Source organism: Urocitellus parryii, chromosome 11 (assembly GCF_045843805.1).
Source record: "Urocitellus parryii isolate mUroPar1 chromosome 11, mUroPar1.hap1, whole genome shotgun sequence".
NCBI classification, from domain to species: domain Eukaryota; kingdom Metazoa; phylum Chordata; class Mammalia; order Rodentia; family Sciuridae; genus Urocitellus; species Urocitellus parryii.
Genome location: NC_135541.1, coordinates 101,798,522 through 101,820,956, shown reverse-complemented (window position 1 = coordinate 101,820,956; position 22,435 = coordinate 101,798,522). Strand labels below are relative to the sequence as shown.

The window sequence follows — 22,435 nt, the reverse complement described above, 5'->3', positions numbered from 1 at the left end:
GCAAATGGTGTTAATATAAATGGTGTTAAAATGTAAAGCAGCCTGAGTACAGGTTTCCTAGAGGACAACAGACATGCAAGAAAAAGCTATTAGCCTTGAAACCTACTTTAAATAAAAATTTGAAACTTAACATTTCTCAATTTAAATTAATTTTCATTCACTTAACTAAACTCTAGGGTCATTTCATTACTATTTATTCATTTAATTAAACTCTGTGTTTAGCCTAAACATTAGTTTTCAAAAATCAATACTATTAAACTAGAATTTATTAAATGTATTGTTAGTTTTTCTTTAATTGACTGGAAATTTTTTAAAGTGACAGTTATTTTAGGGAGGAAGAATATTAAGAAACAAGTTAATTACCTTGCAAGAGTTAAATCATGATGGTGGTATTCCAATGCTTTGGCATAATCATGCAAATAGAAATAAGCATTACCCAGCTGGCTGTAAATAGCACTAAGTGTTTTAAGGTCTTCAGTTCCAACTTGAACTGCAGCTTCAAAAAATGACACACCAGCACGGCAGTCTCCTGACTTACACAGCCGTTCCCCTTCCAAGGCCAGCTCTAGGCAAGAAGCTTCCATTCTACAAAATTATATAGGACAGACATTTACAACACAACTACTACATCACAGTGTTTTTAACTTCCAGTAATATAATTTACACATGGACTATGTGACTACTCTTACTCAAACTAGTTACCTAATTGAAGCATATAGACATTACTGATAAAACAGTAGTTATACAGCAAGAGCTTATTTGTTTATTTAAATTTCTGAGGCTCAGCAGTCTGTTATAATGGACAGCTAAATATCTTCATATGGAGCTCATTTTAATTGGCCAATCCAAACCAACCCACTCTTTACCAGTGAAAGAACCTAAAGCAGTGTTTCCTAAATTACTGAATTATGGCAGACCGATGGACTTCTTGAGAGTTTGGGAAGAATACAGAGTGCCTAAGAAGGTGAGGTGCTATAATTAATATCATACTTTATCCAGATATCCAGGTAACCCATTCATCTGCTCATCAACCCCACCCACTGTCCATCCAAATTCTCTCCCTTTCTGTCTTACATACACTCTCCTTCCTTTTTGTATCATACAAAACCACCTATATTCTAAAAAAAATAGAGGAGCAAAATATCTTAATCTTTATGGCAGATTCACAAAAGAACTAAGTGTTAAGAAATTTGTTAGTCTTAAAGCAATAATTTAATGATATGCAGAAATTCTAATCCCCAAAGTCTATCCCTGAATTGAAAACATCATAAAAGCTGAGTTACTGTAAATATATCTGTGAGGAAAAAAAACACCATACTTCTGATTCTAATCCTAAACTTCACATGGTGACCTTCACCAAAGTTGTCACTGTGTTTCTTCAGTATCTTTATGACTTCTGCCATGTCTGTGGTAAATGTTCTTCTTTTTCACATAATGTAGTTCTATACTTTGGCAAATTTTCGTTAAATTGGCACACTATCTGTAACTTATCACTTCAAAAAAAAAAAAAAGAACTGTCTTCATCCAAATCAGCATTCATGAAACTGAACTTGATATGATATTGTATTTACTTTTTAATACATTAAACAAACATGTAACTATTTAAATTTAAAATTACCTTATGTATTACCAGTACATGGCCCTTATGTGCCACCATATGACCCTCTGAAAACTCTGATTGAGCTCAAGAAACTTTTAAATTTTCAGAACACGACATTATTTCTTACTAGAATTAACTTTGAGCCACTCTAATAGAAGGTGGTTCTTAATTCCTAGTTTCACAATAGCAGAGCTCATATGCAGCAGATTTTAAACTCTCTGGGGGAGATCTTGCCATCAGTATTCTTCAAAAACCTCCAATAAATTTTAATGTACAAACTGGGATTAAGAATCACTGCTGGGGATATAGCTCAGCTGGTAGAGTGCTCACCTCGAATGCACAAGACCCAGCATTCAATCTCCAGCATCACAAAAGGGAAAAAAAAATTACTGCTTCTGCCGGGCGTGGTGGCTCACACCTGTAATCCCACCTATAATCTCAGGAGGCTGACACAGGAGGATCACAAGTTCAAAGCCAGCCTCAACAAATTAGTGAAGCCCTAAGCAACTCAGAACATCCTGTCTCTAAATAAAACACACACAAAAAAGATTGGGGATCTGGCTCAGTGTTAAGCTTCCTTGGGTTCAATCTCTGGTGTCTCCCCACCTCCCGCCAAAAAAAAGAATCACTGCTTTTGGTCCGTCACTGTGGTGCATACCTGTAATCCTAGGGACTCAGCAGGTTGAGGCATGATGAAGATTACAAGTTCAAGGCCAGTTCAGCAATTTAGTGAGGCCCTAAACAATTTAGCAAGATCCTATCTCAAAAAATAAAAAGGGCTGAAGATGTAGCCCAGTGATTAAGCACTCCTGGTGTTTTATCCCGGGTACCAAAAGAAGAAGAAGAAAAAAAATCACTGCTTTAACAGGAAATGTGAATTGAACTAACACACACCTTAATTCACCCAAATACAATTATACTTAGTGTATGCAGTAGCAGGTCAATTAACACATTTCTTTAGGTGCTGTCTTTTAATCTATAAAACTACAAGGTGCCTTAGACCCATAAATTGAAATGTAATTTCAAAAGTAGAAAATGAATCTGATGAAGCTAAAAGAAAATATGAGCTAAGATTAATGGAGCCAATTACAAAGGTTCAAAGCAGATTCCTGGTTAAAAATAAACAGTTGTAGAGTAATCTCTAAACGTAAATTTCAAGATTTATAGACAGGTGTTTTTTCTTTACAATTCTACCAAGCCAATGGCTACTGCTTGTTCACAGACTAGTTACCTAACCTTCATTCTCTAAATGATTTATATAAAATAATACAAGAAAACTACTAACATTTTGCTTTACCATTAGCTGAAGCCAATTAGATATAGGAGAAAGATCTAAAATACATGGAAAGATAGATCAGTTAAGTTAGAAACCTTAAATCACTATATTTACATTTCTTTACATGACAGTTTGTAGTTAATAAAGCCTTTTTTGTTTATTTATTTGTTTTAACTGCCCTTTAAAACTATATTTCTTGGGCTGGGGATGTGGATCAAGCGGTAGCACGCTCGCCTGGCATGCATGTGGCCAGGGTTCGATCCTCAGCACCACATACAAATAAAGATGTTGTGTCTGCCGAAAAACTAAAAAAAAAAAAAAAAAAAAAAAAATTAAAAATTCTCTCTCTCTTTAAAAAAAAAAACTATATTTCTTTCTTTTTTTTGGGGGGGAGGGGGTTACCATGGATTGAACTCAGGGGCACTTGACAATCAAGCAACATCCCCAGCCCTATTTTGTATTTTTTTTTTTAGAGACAGGGTCTCACAAGTTGCTTAGCAACTCACTTTTGCTGAAGCTGGCTTTGAACTCGAGATCCTCCTAGCTAGCCTCCCGAGCCACTGGGATTACAGGTGAGTACCACTGCACCTGGCTAGAACTACATTTCTGAAAATGGGAATGAGAGAATTCTTAAAAGAAAGAGTATTATGTTTACAGTTATTATACAAAATGATATTCACTGCAGCAAGAAACTCAAACAACTGAAATGTCCACCTACAGATTATTGATTTTAAAAAATTACATGCTACCACCCTGGCATATGACTTCACTGAAGGAGAGCAGGAAAATAGTCACACACAGTAGCACCAGCTCAGGATGACTGGGTTATTGGCCAGGAAGTTAGGATAAAACAGAGCTGGCTATTACAAGACATCCATAAACTGGAAGTTTATAGGTTTTCATAGGTGTTTGCCTATCTCCAATATAAAGCAGAGATGTGTCTTCTTCAAATACATATCTTGCCAATAATTGACCTTCTGGATTTAAACATATACGAAACATTATACTGGAACCATAGATCCAAATGACGAGATGACCAACAAAATTTGTTTATAGGCTGAATGGTGTCACAGAGTTACATGGTTTTTTCCATTTGTTTTTTGGGATTGGGTGTTTTTTTGTTTTTTTTTGGTTGGGAGTGTGTGTAGTTTTTCACTTTCTTTTTTTCAGGGAAGAGGATTAAACCTATAACCTTGCATGTGCACTCTGCCACCAACCTACCTCCCCACCAAGAGTTACACATTTTTACATATTTGTCACTAGAAATTCCAACTAGAACTCTACTGGCTACACACAGTCCTCCAACTCCATGGATAAAGACAAAAAATTAAAAAGACGAAAAGTTATTTCAGTCATGCCTGAAACAGTCTAAAACTCCCTCAGTTATTGTTAATTCTGAGATATATTATGACTCTAGTATATTTTATTAGAAAAGAAGTCAATTTTCTGGCAAAATCCTCAACTCAATCAAAATAGGGCAGGCTAGCTTATGAATTCTTTAGATCATCATTAAATAGTAATGGAGAAAGTAATTCATATCCTCTCTGTAACTATGATAGAATTACTTAATTTATTTACCAGTTGGGTTGAAAATAAAGAACATACCTAAATGTGGAAGACGAATTAGGAGGGCTAAGGATGTAGCTCAGTGGTGGCCACTTGTGTAGCCCTAAGCCCTAGGTTTGATCCCCAGCACCACACACATGACAAGCTCTCCATGAAAATATATATCACATACAAAGTTTCTTCTACTCACCTGATGGCCTAACTGTATAATCAAAGAAACTATTTATGATATCTATAAATATTACTATCCTTGATTGAAATGTTTTCATTTTTGCTAATAATGGATTGAATATTTTAGGTATGATTCCTAAGTTTCTGTACAAATCCTTGTTATTTCCATTTCTTTAAAAAATATTTTCTTAAACTTTTATTCCACAATAGATTTGACCTTCATAACTTTCTTTACCTCCTCAATTTTGGTTTCCTGTGTTCACAGCACCATTAGTGGAGAGAAACAGGATTAAAATTCTGATGCTACATCACTTTAAAAGAGTTAACAGCAATTATGTCCAAATATGACTCTCCCCTCAAAAGACATATATGCTATTTCAGAATAAATGATAGGATTCAGGACTTAAAATCCAAAACAAGAGTACTCTCCATCTCCCCAGTATGAAATCTCCTCTCATAAACCTTAGCTCTATCTTCTATGTGTTCTAACTGGGCATAGGCCTTTTCCATCACCAGTCCTCACTCCAATAAACAATTTTCATCCATTCAATTTACCATGTATATCTAGCTATTCCAGTTTATTTTGTGAAAGAAAAAGTAGCATAAATTATCTAGATTTAAATTTTACATGGCAACTGAGTTTTAAAAGTGATCTTAACACATATCAAATTTAATTTTCAAAATAACTCTGAGATAGGTATAATTACAGAAGGGGAAACTGATGCTCAGACAGGTTAAGTGACCTGATTAAGATCAGGTAATGGCAAAGTTGAGAAATGAAATTTTTGTCTTTGTGTCTAAATCCAGTGCTCTTTCTACAATATTATCTCAAACTATTCTTTAGAAAATAATATAACTGATAACTACATTTATCTAGTAAGTTAAAGAATTCAATACCAAAATTTTATCTTCTTTACAATTATATTTCCTTTGCACAAAAAGCTTTGTGCAACCATTTCAGTTTTACAACAACATTAAAGTGTTAAAATGATTATCATACATAGTAACAAGTATGACATGTCCCAAATAAAAAAGAACTAGAGAAGCTAGCATAATGAACCAATGATGTATCCATCTTTCAAGGTCAGCAATTACCAACATGTATCATACTATCAATATAAATTTCTTTTTTTTTTTTTTAAAGAAAGAAAGAGGGGGTGGGGAGAGAGAGAGGGAGGGAGGCAGAGAGGGAGAGGGAGGAGGAGGGGGAGGAGGAGGGAGGGAGGATTTTTTTTAATATTTATTTTTTAGTTTTCAGCAGACACAACATCTTTGTTTATATGTGGTGCTGAGGATCGAACCCGGGCCTCACGCATGCCAGGCGAGCGTGCTACCACTTGAGCCACATCCCAAGCCCTATCAATATAAACTTCATCATCATTCCTCCAACCCAGATTATCTGGAAGTACATTCCAGAGAGATGAGTCTTTTGGGGAGGAGAAAAATACTATAATACCATTATCACACCTAAATAATTAATAATTCTTTAAAATCAATCATATAGGGCTGGGAGTAGAGCTCAGCAGGAGAGCATCACAGAGGCCTTGGGTTAGATCCCTAGCACCACAAAAATATTAATAATCATAATCATAAAAATAATATCTGCTGGATGTGGTGGCACACACCTATAACTCTAAAAACTTGGCAGACTGAGGCAGGAGGATGGTAAACTTGAGGCCAGCCTGTCCCAAAATAAAAAGGGTTGGGGCTATAGCTTGGTGGTAAAGTGCCCCTGGTTTCACCCCCTTTCAATAAGTTTTTGAAAAGTTTAGAAACGAATTTCATTAGTTATCAGCATCTACCTTCCCAAATAGATGCAAAATATTTCATAAAGCATTCTGGTATCCCTCAGAAAGTTTCTTAGTGTTCAAGGATATATTCAATTACAAAATTACAAACTCTGGGGCTGGGGATGTGGCTCAAGCGGTAGCGCGCCCGTCTGGCATGCGTGCGGCCTGGGTTAGATCCTCAGCACCACATACAAACAAAGATGTCGTGTCTGCCGAAAACTAAGAAATAAAATATTAAAATTCTCTCTCTCTCTCTCTCTCTCTCTCCTCACTCTCTCTTTAAAAAAAAAAACCAAAAAACAAAATTACAAACTCATCATACCATGGAAACTCCTTCAGGGATAGATGAGGACCTCTACAACGAAAGAACCAATCCAATGGATAAAACATACTATGCTAGAGTAGAAGGGTAACTTATACTAGGTCATGATCTAATATAAAGAGCTCAAATCATTATTCACAATTATACAACAATGCAATCAATATATGGCTGGATCTTAAGAACACTGATGAAGCCAGGGATTTGTTGGGGACATTCTTTCTAATCAAAAAAAAAAAAAAGTTACAGATTTTTAAGTTTCCCTTGATGAAGTCCCATAGCAGCAATGTGCAACCATGTATGACCTGTGCTGTATCATGGCAAAAGGACAAATCTAAGATCCTCCTATAGGAAGAGGTACAATCCACTCCTCCTTAAGCACACCATTCTTCGAAATGTTCAAAACGCAGAAAACATCTTAGTGGTTCATATGAGTTATGTCCAATAAAGTTCAATGGACATGTATCAGACAATATGCTAAGCATAAAGGTTGCCTTGTGGAGCTAATAGTCAAAGAGAGCGGCAAAGAGGTAAAAACATACTGAATTTTAATGTAGTTGGTGCTAACAAACAGATGTGCAAAGGCAAAATGTGAGCACGGGGAGGGTCAAACTATGGCACTTAGAAATGGTTTCCAGGAGGAGATAACCTCTGAGCCGAATCTTAGATATTCAGTAGAATTAGTTAAAGAAAGAAATGGGAAGGGAATTCAGGTGATGGAGTGTAGCATAAGTGAAAGCAAAGCCCTGAGATAAGAGACAGTGTAACATGCAAAGAAACAGCTCAAATACAAGGTGGAGAATGGCAGAAAATAAAGTCTATGGAACAGGTAGAAGTCAAGTAATGGAAGATCTTGTATATTATGGTAAGCCTAGGTCTGCCCTACAGGTGATTAAGGTCACCTTGGGCATTAAGCAGAGAGGATGCATGGTTAGCTCTTTAGACTGAGCCCTCTTCCAAGAGGATAAGAATGGAAAACAAGGCAGTCTGGAGGGAAGATCCTGGAGACCTGAACTACAGCAATAGTGGAGAGGATGCAGATGAACAGATGAACATGAAAAACACTTTTAAGGCAGTCAAAACTGTTAACACCTCATGATGGATACAGAGAGTGAGAAGGAAGGAAAGTAGATAAGGCTCAGGTTTTAAGAAAATTGTCCTAAAGGAAAGGGTGAAGGCATTTGATATTAAAAGCTCATCTTATATTGAATATCTTCCATTCTTCACTTGAATTTTTTAAAATTTTTAACAGAAATGTCTTTACCTTGACCATATAAACTTCCTTGGCATGATGGCCTAACATGAACAATCTACTCCACAAGATGATCTCTTCACTCCTTCCTAAACATATGTTAAGGAATCTAAGACTTGGTAGCAAAACACCTTCACTCCTAGATTCTGAATTTTACTCATTGATACAAAATTCCTGTGTCTGTTTCATTAACTTGTAATAGTTCTGATAAACAATTAACTATTGGGCTGGGTTTGTGGCTCAGCGGTAGAGTGCTCGCCTAGCATATGCGAGGCCCTGGGTTCAATCCTCAGCACCACATAAAAATAAAAAATAAAGATATTGTGTCTATCTACAACTAAAAAATAAAATATTAAAAAAAGAATTACCTATTATGCAATCACCTTACTAAATCATTGTTTGTTTTTATTTTATGGTTTGGACAGAACTTCCAGAATAAATGTTAAACAATAATGATAGTACATATATGCTTACTTTGTTCCTATTATATCAGAAACATCACTAATATGTTATCACTAAATGTTAAACTGTCTATAGATTGGTCATGTTTAGAACATACCCACCCTTTCGAATTTCATTCAATACTCATTTGTTTAAAAAGGCATTTATGAGAGATTGCCATTTAAAAATTATAACACAACAGATTGGTCCTTTAGCTGGCAACATAAAAAGCCATCTTTTATCCTCCAAATATTTAAAATATGCTCAATGTTAATATTTGTGTTGCATAAAAATTATAAAATAAAAAGTAACTACTCATAAACTCAGAGAACACTAATGAACAAACTATAGTACATAATGGGTCTCTGCTATCATTTTCCTATAGAAAGTGTACAAAAATTTGAAACCATCCCAACAGAAAGAAAACATTGCTTACAGAAGATACTGTTACTGGTATATTTTGAATATTTTCAAATTGAAATATGAAATGGTCAGAGTTAAATTCATGTTTAAGGACTAAAAGTCATCCACTAAGAAAGGAATAGTCTTACCTGTAACGAACATGAAAAGAATGGTCTTCCCTCATGCTTATCAAATTTTCCTCCATCGAGTCATATTATAAGCTGAGTAAAATATAAAATTATTTTATTTTGTGCCAATCCAGTTCTTTACAATGTAGAATTGTTCGCAGAACATTGTCCAGTTAGTATATTAATGAGTTGGTGTTAATACATCCTAAGCGCCTGCTTCTTCTTTATTAATAGTGAAAGGAGGTCAATGTCAGACAGCTTAAAGATTCAAAATATATCCCAAATCCTTGTATCTCTGGCCCTTTCAGCAGCACTTCAGCAACATTTCTGCAAAAGGAATACAAGATGCTTTGCTTGAAGTCCCATTTTCAAAGAATAACCTAAAGTAACCCTATGCTGTACATAATCACACAGTTAACTCCACAGACTGCTGTAATGTCAATCACTAGAGTAAACAGCAGAGGGCTTAACTGTCACCATGGAGATTCTAAATAAGGATATGAATATAAGAGATTTGTTTGAAAACTGCAATTTAGTTTTTAAAACTGGTTTAAAGTACAACTTTTTTTTAATGGTACTGTGGACTGCATCCAGGGGTGCTTCACCACCGAACTACCTCCCCAGTCTTTTTTATTTTGAGACAGAGTCTCACTAAGTTGTTCAGGCTGGCCTTGAACTTGTGATCTCTTGCCTCAGCCTCTCTGTAATCCCAGGATTACAGGTGTACACCTCCACGTCTGGCTAAAATACAATAATTTTATGTAATATTTTCTATTATAAACAATAATACAATATGCATCATAATTAACATCTTAAAACAAAATTATCATACTTCAAACTATTAACAAATCAAATGACAATCCAATAATAAGTTAATTCTAAATTCTGTAAATTTATTTCTTCAAAGATATCATACTGGAGTTAGGATTGTGGCTCAGCGGTAGAGCGCTTGCCTAGCACGGGCGAAGCCCTGGGTTCGATCCTCAGCATCACATAAAAATAAATAAGTAAAATAAAGGTGTTGTGTCCAACTACAACTAAAAAATAAATATTTTTAAAAAAGATATCATACTGATAATTGTTGTATTTATTTGTTGTCAAAGTATATTCTATTTAAACTCTCCCATATGTTTAAAATGTTTTTATTAATATTGAATAAGCACAAAAGAAATTATAAAATGTGTATGCTAAAAATAATGACACAACAAAACATTTACTTAACATGACCCAGTACAAGACAAAGAGCATTTCTAGTGCCTTTGAAGTCTCCTGGATACCCCAACTTAACCATCACCTTCCTTTCCTCTCTAAGGTAACCACCAAAATGAATTTTATTCATTATTCCCTTGCTTGTCTCCACAACTTGGCCACAAATGTCTGCATAGCTCTAAATAACATATTACTCAGTTCTGTACAGTTTTGCTTTACCACTATTTTCTGAGAATCATCTCAAATGTTGTTACACATTGCTACAATTAGCTTTTTTTTTTTTTTTTGCTGTATCCTATGCCATTATACCAAATGTATTTTTCATTCATGTATTGATGGACATTTGGACTGTAGTTTTGGGGGGTTTTGTTTTGTTTCTATTATTAAAAATACTGCTATGAACATTGTTGTTAATAACAGTGTACTAGTTAGGCAGCAAAGCAGATACAGGAATGAAAAACAGATAAAGAGATAAAAAATACTAAAAATCAGTTGAAAGAAAAGAAAGACAAAATGAGAGGCTCCAACAGAGAGCTAACAGGAACACTGGAAGGAAAAACAGAGAGGAATAAAGGCAAAATCTCTAGTGATAAAGACAGAGTTTTTCAGAATTGAGACTTGAAGCAGCAGATTGAAGCAGCACATTGTCTTGAACAGGACAAAGAGAAATGAATTCACTCCCAAATATAACACAGAAACTACAGTATGTCAGATAGGAACCATAACCTTTAAGGTAACAGCTGAAAGAGACAAACAAGGAAAAATAAATAAATATACAATAGTGAAGGCTATAAACAACCCTTACAGGTCAGTCGGTCCAACGTTTTACTACAGCATTCCTGGAAAGGTCTTAAATAGCTAATCCTAATTCTGAATAGTCATGTCCTGGTTCTTCCTTCTGCCACCATATTCAAGAAAGCCTCGTTCTTCTTCCATGTAACATTAAAAAAATATTTTGGCTATAACATAAAGCAGAATGTAAACAATTGACACCCATTGCTTGGTTAATTAAGTACAGTTAAGTTAATAGGGAACAGAGCAGTAAAGCAAGAGGGAGGAAGGTGGAAAGGGCCAGCCTTGGGAATACTGACAAAGCCTCCTAGAGGAAATAAGGTTTTGATAAGAAACACACAAACATCAATCCTCTATTCCCTCTCTTATCCAATAAAGAAAGTGGTAACATAAAAAAGGACAAAAAGACAGGTGGCAACGATTAATACAACAAATTTCCTTTTGTTCCAAATTCTACTGGCCTCTTTTTTTCTTAATAAAAAAATATTAGTAAGAGGAATTGGTATAGATACTTAGAACAACAGCTCCCAAGTGCACCTAGATTGGCAACTAAATTGGCAACTCAACAGCCTTCCATTATCCACTATGAGGTTTAGCCTGTTATTTATAAAATGGGGCAGAAGGAAAAGTACTAGAATTTACTTTACTTCAATTAAGTTGTGTTTAATTTAAATATTTTTCTCATATATGAAATCATAATGAAATTTCAAATATTACTAATCATTTAAAATGTTAATTTCAGGGTTGGGGTTGTTGCTCAGCAGTAGAGCACTCACCTAACACATGCGAGGACCTGGGTTTGATCCTCACCAGCACCACATAAAAATAAATAAATAAAATAAAGATGTGTCCAACTACAACTAAAAAATAAAATCTTTTAAAAAATGTTAATTTCATACTTATTAAAATGTAAATATGTTAAATGCTTACATATATTCATTTACATGTTTAACAAATTAACAAATGTATATAAAAGAAGTTGCAAAGTACCTTACTTGATGAAAACCACATAGAGAGATACTTTTAAAATAATTAACTCTGATGTATTTGTCCCCCCTAATGCTAGAGATCAAATTCAGGCCCATGTACATGCTAGGTAAGCACTCTACTACCAAGCTACATCCCCAGCCTTAAAATGAATTTAAAAAGCAAGAAGACAGAGAATTCTATTCACTATTTTACTACAGACAGGGTTTTTGTTTGTTTGTTTGTTTGTTTGTTTAAAGCCAGGGACACTCTCTCACTGAGTTATGTCACCACTCTTTTTAATACGGTTATACTGGCCAGGCACAGTGGCACAAGCCTGTAATTCTAGAGGCTTAGGAAGCTAAGGCAGGAGGATCACATAATTCAAAGCCAGCCTCAGCAACATGGAGACACTAAGCAACTCAGTGAGACCCTGTCTCTAAAATACAAAATAGGGCTGGAAATGTGGCTCAGTGGTTGAGTGCCCCTGATACCAAAAGAAAAAAAATATATATATATATGGTCACACTATTCTAAAAAGTATACAAAAAAGTATCTATAACAGGGCTGGGGCTGGGGCTCAGTGGTAGGTAGTGCACTTGCATGTGTGAGGCACTGGGTTCGGTTTTCAGCACCACGTATAAGTAAATAAAGGTCTATAACTAAAAAGATAATTAAAAAAAAGTATCTATAACAATCAAGTAGTGTTTTACTCCCCACTGCACTGGGGATCAATAACCCAAGGCCTCACACATGCTAGGCGAACCCTTTACCACTGAGCTACACAATTCCCCAACCCAGTAGCATTTTTTATCTTAAAATGATTCACTCGGATAAGAAAATTTAATGACAGGACCATGAACTGGTAATGGAAATTATAGGTTTGAAAGAATACTGAGAAGTCATCAAGTTTAACCTCCGACCTCCATTAAGATTTATAACTGCTGGGGGAGGGGAATGGTACATGCCTGTAATCCCAGTGATTTGGGAGACTAAGGCAAGGAGGATCACAAGTTTGAGGCCAATCTGGGTAATTTAGCAAAACCCTCTCTCAAAAAAATGAAAAGGGCTGGGGATGTGGCTCAGTGGTAGAACACCTCTATGCTCAAACCCTAGTATGGGGGTGGGGAGGGGTTAGAGCTAATAATTATTTACAAGAATTGTTAGTCACTAATAATTTTAGTCCCCACAATTTATTAATCCCTAATAATAAACCAGACTTCATAATTCATCCCTTAATAGCATCTCTCAAACAATTAAATAACTAGTACACTGTTTCGAATTTATTGAGTCCATCCTCATCCCTGCTCTCAGAGAACCCTTTCCAGGAACCCCTACCTACTGGGAGGACTGAACCCAGGAACTCATGAGAACCAGGCAAGTGTTTTACCAATGAGCCACACTCCCAGCCCTGGGAGACTATATAGCTAGGCTGACTTCTAAGCACTGAACAAAGTATGCAATCAGAGTGGGCAAGAAAGGCTGGCCCTTCATCCAAGAAATCCTAGCCCTGCTTTACTCTGCTGGCAGTAAAAGTCTGCAAACAAACTAGTGACCAAGAAAAACAAAGCACACACAATTACATTTATGTCTATTATGCTTATTTGAATTTATTGAAACCATCTGATCCTAATTGCAATTCAAACAATATATCTTTTGGTCTGCTTCTTTGATTCAAGGATCTACATAAACTGTCAACACCCATTATATAACTTACTTTTCTTGTCTCCAAGTTAGATCATCTAAATCCTTTAAACTTTTCATATCCGAATAATTCCCTCTAAGATACAATATTCAAATTCTCCAAAACCATTTAGTTATAATGTTTTAAGTAAGAATCACAGTCTTTTATCAATCTGAGTAGGGATAGACATGAGGAAGAACTAAGAATATATTTAAAACAAAGTTACTATATTAAATTTCAGAGCACAGGTTATAGGAACAAATAAACATAAAAATCATGGGGAGGAGCTGGGGTTGTGGCCCAGCTGGAGAGCCCTCGCCTAGAGGCGCTGGGTTCCATCCTCAGCACCACATACATAAATAAATAAATAAATAAATAAATAAAATTAAGGTATAAAAAAAATATGGGGTAAATAAACTAGGATGCCAGAATATCCACCTGTAGAATGAACTCAACTTATCTTAGGTAAACTGGTTATCTTCTGTCAAATTATCACATATCTGTTAGTAAACCCTAATTTATTTTTAGATGGACTAAAGGTGGCTTGTCACCTAATCCAGCCCACCCCCAACACACACAGTGCTAGGGATGGAAATCAGGGCCCCAAGCATGCTACTCAAGCACTCTACCACTGAGATAGATTCCTAGTCCCCCAAATTTCTATTTCTGACTACATTTTCTCTGGAGGAGAAGAAACAAGATGACAAGTAAAAGAAATGATACAAGCAGGGGCTAGGGTTGTGGCTCAGTGGTGGAGCGCTTGTGTAGCATGTGCTGGGTTCAATCCTCAGCACCACATAAAAATAAATTTTAAAAAAGGCAAAAAAAATGATACAAGCAAAATTAAGAGTAGGATGGTAAGACTAGGAAATACAGGACAATATGAGGCAAACATGTACAGACAAACACTCAGTTTGACTTTATTTAAACTGAATGTTGATAAAGCAACTAAAGGCAAAAAGAATGATTTTAACATTAGAATATATAACTAATGTGAGCAACTAGCGCCTAAAGCAATGGCAGTTGGGCCCAAGAATGGCTGGACATTTGATAAAGCAATCTAAGAATATCTAGAGAAAAATGTAAACAATACCCATCAATGAAGAGGCAAAGATCAAGTGGCAACAGAGAGCTTTCAAGATTTCCAATCCAACAAAGAGATAAAACAGCAGCAATACCCACAGTGATTGACAAACTGGATTACAAGAGAGCTATTATACAAAGAAAACAATGGAATACTTATACCAAACGTCTAGTTGGTAAAGTGCTCTATTCATATGTTAACAGCTGAGAGAAAGATAAAGATATAAAGCTTCAGATATAAAAATTTGATAAATGGGAAAAGGTTGGGGGGGGAGAGAAATAAGTAATATTACTGAATCTTTGCACATCTTTTAAAACTAAAATTTTAAAAAGTACCACCAATAAGATCTAAATATAATATGTCAGTAATTAATTGGCAAACTTAAAGAGAAATTCCATGGGGGCGGGAAATACATAGGGCTGGGGATCAATGGTAGAGCACTTGTCTACCATGTGAGGTACTGAATTTGATCCTCAGCACCACACAAAAATAAATAAATAAAGGTATTCTGTCCACCTACAATTAAAAAAAAAATTTTTTTTTCAACTGTGAACTAGAGGCTTGGGATGTGGCTCAAGTGGTAGCGCGCTCGCCTGGCATGCATGAGGCACTGGGTTTGATCCTCAGCACCACAAAAAAAATAAATAAAACAAAATAAAGATATTGTGTCCATCTAAAACTAAAAAATAAATATTAAAAAAAAAACCTGTGAACTAAAGATGAACTTGATATCATATATATGTAGCCAAGTACACACCTGTAATTCCAGCAACTCAGGAGGCTGAGGCTGGAGGATCACAAGTTCGAGGCCTGCCTCAGCAACTTAGCAAGGCCCTAGCAACTTAGTGAACACCTGTCTCAAAATAAAAAAAAAAAAATTTAAAAACAGCTGGGACTATGGCTCAGTGGTTAAGCACTCTTGGGTTTAATCCCCCCCAAAAAGATTACATATATGTATCTATATCTAACAGTGTTGAGCATGATTTTTAGTATTAACTCACAACTACCATACATTCCAAAAATACATTGCTTTACACAATCCCGATTAATAAAATAACTGCAATCATAATGCTTACTTAAATATAACATCCTGTTCTCTATCATTGTGGAGAAATAGAGATTTCCTATAAATTATGCTGCAAAACTAGATTTACTAGAGATTATGCTGTAAAAACTATATCACTAAAGTTATTCTTAAGCAAATTTATAATCCTAAAGAATGTACTTCAAGGGCTGGGGATGTGGCTCAAGTGGTAGCGCACTCGCCTAGCATGCATGACGCACTGGGTTCGATTCTCAGCACCACATTAAAATAAAATAAAGATATTGTATCCACATAAAGCTAAAAAATAAATATTGTTAAAAAATGTACTTCAAGGGGCTCAGCAGCAGAGTGCTTGCCTCGAACATGTGAGGCACTGGGTTCAATCCTCAGCACCACATAAAAATAAATAAATAAATAATAAATTATGTCCATCTACAGCTAAAAAATATTTTTAAAAGGAATATTAATATGTTTGGACGTATTCATATTGGACATAGCTCAGCTGTAGAGCCTAATGTGCTCTGGGTTTGATACCAGTACTGCAAAAAGAAAAAATAATACACATATGTTCAACTAAAGGAGAAAGGTCTTATACTATACTTGTAAACAATATTTTTTCTCTTGGTTTTATTTCTCATCAAACTGAACTCCAGAGTAAGAACAGTGTTAATTTTATATCCTATAAAACTATTTTAAATAGATAATAGTCTTTTAAATCTATTAATAAAATGAATAATCTTTTGAAAAGAGTTTTGACTTGACTCTTGCATAAGAAAAAAATGATTCCTAAAACAGGTGCTATAATCCTAGCTACTTGGGAAGCTGAGGCAGGAGGATGGAAATTAGATACCTGCCTGGATAACTTAATCAGACACTGTCTCAAAAAAAACATAAAAAAACAAAAAACACAGGGGAACTAGGGATTTAGATCCGTAGTAGAGGGCCCTGAGTTCAATCCACAGTGCCAGTGAATGAATGCATAATAAAATTTTTTAAAAAATGACTGGAAATGTAACTCAATGGTAGAATATTGTAGATTTAAGCCCCCCCACACGTATTTCTAGATAATTATTAGCACATAAAATTGGATATATAGAAGTATTAGAAAATCAAAGTTATAAAAGATACAATGAAGCTGGGTGCAGTGGCTCATACCTTAGGAGACTGAGGCAGTAGGATCCAGAGTTCAAAGCCAGCCTTAGCAATTTAGCAAGACCTTAAGGAACTCAGTGAGAACCTGTCTCTAAATAAAAATACAAAAAGAGGCTAGAGATGTGGCTCAGTAGTTAAGTGTCCCTGGGTTCAATCCCTGGTACAAAAAAAAAAAAAAAATTCTATGACTTTTTAAAAAAGATTCAAAACTTTAGTTAACCCCAATTATATAGTCAATATCAAAATGACAATCTGGTATAAAAACAAAAGATTATAAAAATACTAAGGATTCAAACTAAGCCCAATTTCTACCAAAAAAGAAAGACCAACCTAAATATATACATATTTATGTCTTTCCATTTTCCTATCCATAATCATTTTGTTAATAAATAAAAATGAATTGAAATTTTATCTTTTTAGGGCCTATACAAATTGGACAAACATGATACAATTAACAGCTCAAAAAATAAATTCAAAATAAATAATCTTATGAACACATTACTATAACAGAAAAAAAGATAAATAATTATTAGTAAATAATGGGAAGTATACAACTTTGAGAAAAACTAGTTATCAAGTCTCCACAGAACATGACCCATAGTCTTTTTTTTTTTGGAGGGAGTGGGTATTGGGGATTGAACTCAGGGGCATTCAACCACTGACCCACATCCCCAGTCCTCTTTTGTATTTTATTTAGAGACAGGTTCTCCCTGAGTTGTTGGAGCCTCGCTTTTGCTGAGACTAATTTTGAACTCATGATCCTCCTGACTCAGTCTCTTGAGCCACTGGGTTTACAAGCATGCACCACTGTGCCCCACTGATCCACGATCTTTTATCGCTATAGTCCTCCCTTATCTGTGATTTCACTTTCCCTAGATTCAGTTACCAACAATCAACCACAGCCCAAAAATATTAAATGGAAAACTCCAGAAAACAGAAGTTCATAAGGTTTAAACTGAACACCATTCTGAGTAGCATGATGAAATATTTTAGCTCCACCCAGGTTATGAATCATCATCAGTTTGTCTACTGTACCCATGCTGTATATATTACCTGCCCGTCCATGACTCAGTAACTGCTATCTTGGTTATCAGACTGACTATCCCAGTATTACACCCCTTGTATTCAAGTAACCCTTATTTTACTTTATATTGGTTCCAAAGTGCAAGAGTAGAGATGTTGGTAATTTTATTTCATTATAGTTATAATTGTTGTATTTTATTGTTGATGTTAATTTCTTACTACATCTAATTTATAAATTAAAGTTTACATACATGTTTCTATACAGAAAAAAATATAGTTTTATAAAGATCTTTATTAGCATATTCACACACACACACCTTAGATGCCTAAAACCTCAGATAGTACCAAACACTACACAGAGGCCTTGGAAGTATCCTCCATGGACAACTGGGGATTGTTGTACTGGTTAACCACCAGCTTCAATCACTCAGTATACAGATATGATCATTTAAAAGCCAAATAGGTAAATAGAATAGAAGTGTCCTTTCTACTGAGCATTGTTTTTCAGTCAGTAAATGACATAAATATGTTTCTGTAACACAAGGGCTTTAAAAAGTAAAACCTGGTTTCAAATACATTTCTAAGCAGAAATCAATCTCAAATGCAAAAGGATTATAAAAGCTGAAAAAAGAGCCCCTAAAGAGTTTGAATTCATTCATAGAATCCAGGCACTGTGGTGCACAACCAGCAACCCAGGAAGCTGAGGCAGGAGGATCAAAAGTTTGAGGCCAGCCTCGATAACTTATTGAGGTCCTAAGCAACTTAGCCAAGAGTCTGTTTCAAATTTTTTTTTAAAAGATACAAATTGGTGTGAATATACTGTATAGACAACAAAAGATATGAAAAATTGTGCTCTATATATGTAATAAGAATTATAATGCATTCCAAAGGGATATAGCTCAGTGGTAAAGAATCCCAATACAAAAAAAAAAATTCTTCATAGGAAAATATATCTGTCTTCTCAAAAAGTATCATCATTCTGTGAGAAAATAAATGTTTCTATTCAGCTCAATAATGTTACATGATGATATGGAACGAAAAATTCTAATGAAAAAGGACCAGAGAAAGATTTTAGGAAGCAAGAAAATCTGTACTGCACCATGAAGGAAGGCAAATATTCCAGTCAAGGGAAACAACTCAAGCAAAAGCAAGAAGGTAAGAACACATATACTGTGTTTTAGGATAAGAATACTGGGTTAGGAGGAATCAAAGTGATGTCTGAAAACACAGAACAGTACCAAACTGTAAGACTCTGACTATGTGGCTGAAGTACATATTTGGCATTGTATTTATACAATGGGGAACATTGTAGTTTTTTTTTAAACAAATAAAAAGGAAAATTGGATCTGTAGTAGGAAGATAAACTGCAGCATCATACAAAGCAGGTGAGGAGACAGGCAGAAATATACACTAAAAAACAATTACTGAAGAGGAAGCCTCCCATCACTACACAACATCAAGCACACTGCTTTGCACACGTCCACTGAACTTCTTGATTTCATGTCTGGGAAAAAGATAGGAACTATGAAGCAGCAAAGAATGCTATACTAGTCAGAAAACTGTACTTTAATACTTTCTTGTTCTATGGTAAAGAGTACATTCATATTCATGAAAATTACTCAGAAAAGTCTTACTCTTAATTTATAAATTTTTTAATAAAAATGACAAAAGGATATTGAAAATATCAGGCAATTTAGATGACAATGAAAGCAAGACAGTAGTTCTAAAAGAAGGATGGAAATATTTCTGCAGAGTTCACAATAAAACACAAGACCTAGAGGCATCTTTAAGTAGAATTATGTACCACAAATGGGATCCAGGCACATGCTGAGCTTTAAATACAAGCATTACAACATGTTTGAGTTCAAGCCATGGTTTTAATCCCAGAACAGAGTTATATGATCTTAAGTGAAATTCTCAGAGGTGGAGTGAGCATAATTATACTTAACAATGTGTTGTGATGACTACAGATAGGATTTGTAAAGTACCTAACCCAGTGCCTGGCTCTGGCACATAACAAAAAAGTTCTCAATAAAGAACAAAGTAATGAAATAGCTGTTGTTATTATTACAAATAGAATACATGTATTAGATTTGGAACAGTCTAAATCCATGTCAAGTTTTCAACTTTAGAACTGCAAAAATTTACAAATTTCACTTTTTAAGTAAATCTTAGAAATATTTTATGCTTAAAGAGAGGCCATTTTGAAAACTAGAACTTTGAAAACTAGTATATCCTATCACTGTTGTAATTCAGCCTATTACCAAGTCTCAGATTTCTATTAAAACGTTTGTAACACTACTTGGCTGATCGAATAAACGAAGAAACTACGCCTAAACTGTCAAAGAGGATTTTAGGGATATGCCTCTAAGGCAATATCACACAATCCTTTACTTCACAACCAGTTCACTCCTCAAATTATAAACAACAGCCTGAGAAACTGCTTCCCGAAAGGAATCCACGGAAAGGAGTAAAGAAGAGTAGGTCTGAGACCCTCCCTCACCCCTAAACTCCTACCCTTCCTTAACGCACACCAAGGAGACCAACAGTGGGTCCCTACTTCACTTCTAAACCAAAGCTGCTCCTCAATAGAGAGGGCCCACGCCAACACACTGGCTATTATCAGTCCGGAAATCTTAGGTGCATAGTTCTAAAGTGGCAATTTGAAAATCAGCTTGGCTGGTCAAGTTCGCTTCCAACACACGCGAGGCACCAACACCAGCCAACAGAGAGGAAAACCAAGAACCTACTTCTCTTAATTCTACCACGGTTAAATTATGCATTAAGGGAAATACAATTTCCACCCTCACTCGTTTGCTTGAGCAGAGTTCAAGTGATACTAGTTAAAATTACCCAACTGGTTACCCTTAAAACATAACCTTTGAAGATAGTCTGCAGATTTCAAGAAAAGATTTTCTTAAAGATTTTAAACTTGTTTGCAGCAATTGCCAATTTCATTTTCTCAACAGAAAACTGACCAGTTGGTGCTCAAGGGTTCACGAATTTAGCTATCAAGCGCCCGACTGCAAGTGACGGCGACGCGCCTACGATTAGATTCCACAGGGATTCGTATTTCAAACCTACTGTCCACTACGCTCAGAATACATGAGAAGTCACTGTACCCTGGCATAATTTTTATTTTAAAGAATCTAAGGAACGAAGCTCTTCAAGTCTTACCCTCATTAAAAAGTTTTCCTGTGTAACTCTATATATCAACCAGGCGAATGAGAATTCATACTCCGTTTGTGTACGATGTGTCAAAATGCATTCTACTGTCATGTTTAAACTAATTAGAACAAATTTTTAAAAATTGGGGGGAAAAAGTTTTTACACAAGAAAGCAACTGAGCTCCCGCACTGGCGCGGGCGGCTCGGCACCCGGAGTTGGCTTTCGGGACGTCTGGTCCCCCGCAGGGCCCACAGATTAGAGCCACCCCGCCCCCTCGGCCCCGCACGGCGCTCGGCCCTCAAGGGACAAAGGAGGTCGCCCCCAGATTCCCAACAGAGGAGCCTACCCCAACTCCCACACTCACGCACCCCACCCCGCGCTCGCTGTGGGGCCCCTCAACGCCTCAGTCCCAGAGCCCCGCACAACTCACCTCCAGCCGGCCGGCAGGTAACTATTGTGCGGAGGACTCCGCGGAGCTGAAGCAGCTGCCCCGGGCGACAGGCGGGGGCTTAGGGCCCCTCCCTCAGGCGGGTCCGCGCGCCGCCGCGGGCGAGCCAGGCAGGGGCACCGCGGGAGGCCGGCGCGCGCCCCCTGCGCCCGCCCCCGGAAGGTCACGTGGGCCAGAGTTCTGGACACCCCTCGCTTCCCCAGAGCGTCCCTCCGCCACCCAGGGGTCCCACAACGCCGTCAGCCCTCGGCGCCGGCGCTCCTCTGCGCCTGCGCCCCAGCTTCAGGCGCTCCCATTCAAACAGACAACACCCCGCGTCTTTCGGACCAGCCAATGGCAATGGCGGAGGCGGAGTGGGGCGGGGCTTTCGCTCGCTCCCAGCTCCCCGCTCCCGGCTCCCCAGCCCAGGACCTTCGAGCCTGGCTGAACCGGCACTTGCCGGGCTCGGTACCTTCGGACCGGGGTCCTCTCCTCAACCACCAAATTGAAGTTTCTTTTCCACTTAGTTCTTCTCTAGACACGGAAAAGTGGAACAATAAGTACTGTGCGGAATTCAAATAGGGTATAACTTAGACCCCTTTAAAGGATGGGAGCCCCAGGCAAGTGCCTCCTTCCCTGAAGTCTGGGTCCCGCCCTAGAGAAAGAGTATTCCAAGTGGCAGATGCCGGATGTAGAAGGAAAAAAAAAAAAAAAAGAGAGACTTCTGTGAAAGGAACAGAGGGACCCGTGTGAAAGTCTGAACAAGGCATCCTCAGTTCTTGACTCTCTGTGTCACAATTCTAGCGTGTCCAGCTGTTGAAAAAGCAAGCTTCTTTTTGCTGTAGGATCGCTGGTTCCCAGGAAAATTGGTTGGCAGTTTGCGTCAGTTTCAGCAGCTGCATTCCAAATACACCAAGAATAGGTTTTATTTCTATTCACT

At 36.7% G+C, this 22,435-nt stretch overlaps 1 protein-coding gene across 3 annotated transcripts in view; it reads right to left on the bottom strand.

The window, feature by feature from the left end:
* Gpsm2 (G protein signaling modulator 2) overlaps positions 1-21,649 on the bottom strand; it is a 53,726-nt gene extending 32,077 nt beyond the window's left edge. For 2 of the 3 annotated variants that reach the window (XM_026402768.2, XM_026402770.2), the window contains exons 1-3: positions 21,499-21,649; positions 8,967-9,038; positions 364-585 (exon numbers count right to left, since the gene is read on the bottom strand). In XM_026402768.2, coding sequence (XP_026258553.2) covers positions 364-585; positions 8,967-9,022 — 278 coding nt within the window. In that variant the 5' untranslated portion in view covers positions 9,023-9,038; positions 21,499-21,649. The remainder of the gene's footprint in view (positions 1-363; positions 586-8,966; positions 9,039-21,498) is intronic. The other variant, XM_026402769.2, reaches the window with a different exon arrangement.
* Positions 21,650-22,435: the final 786 nt, after the last annotated feature.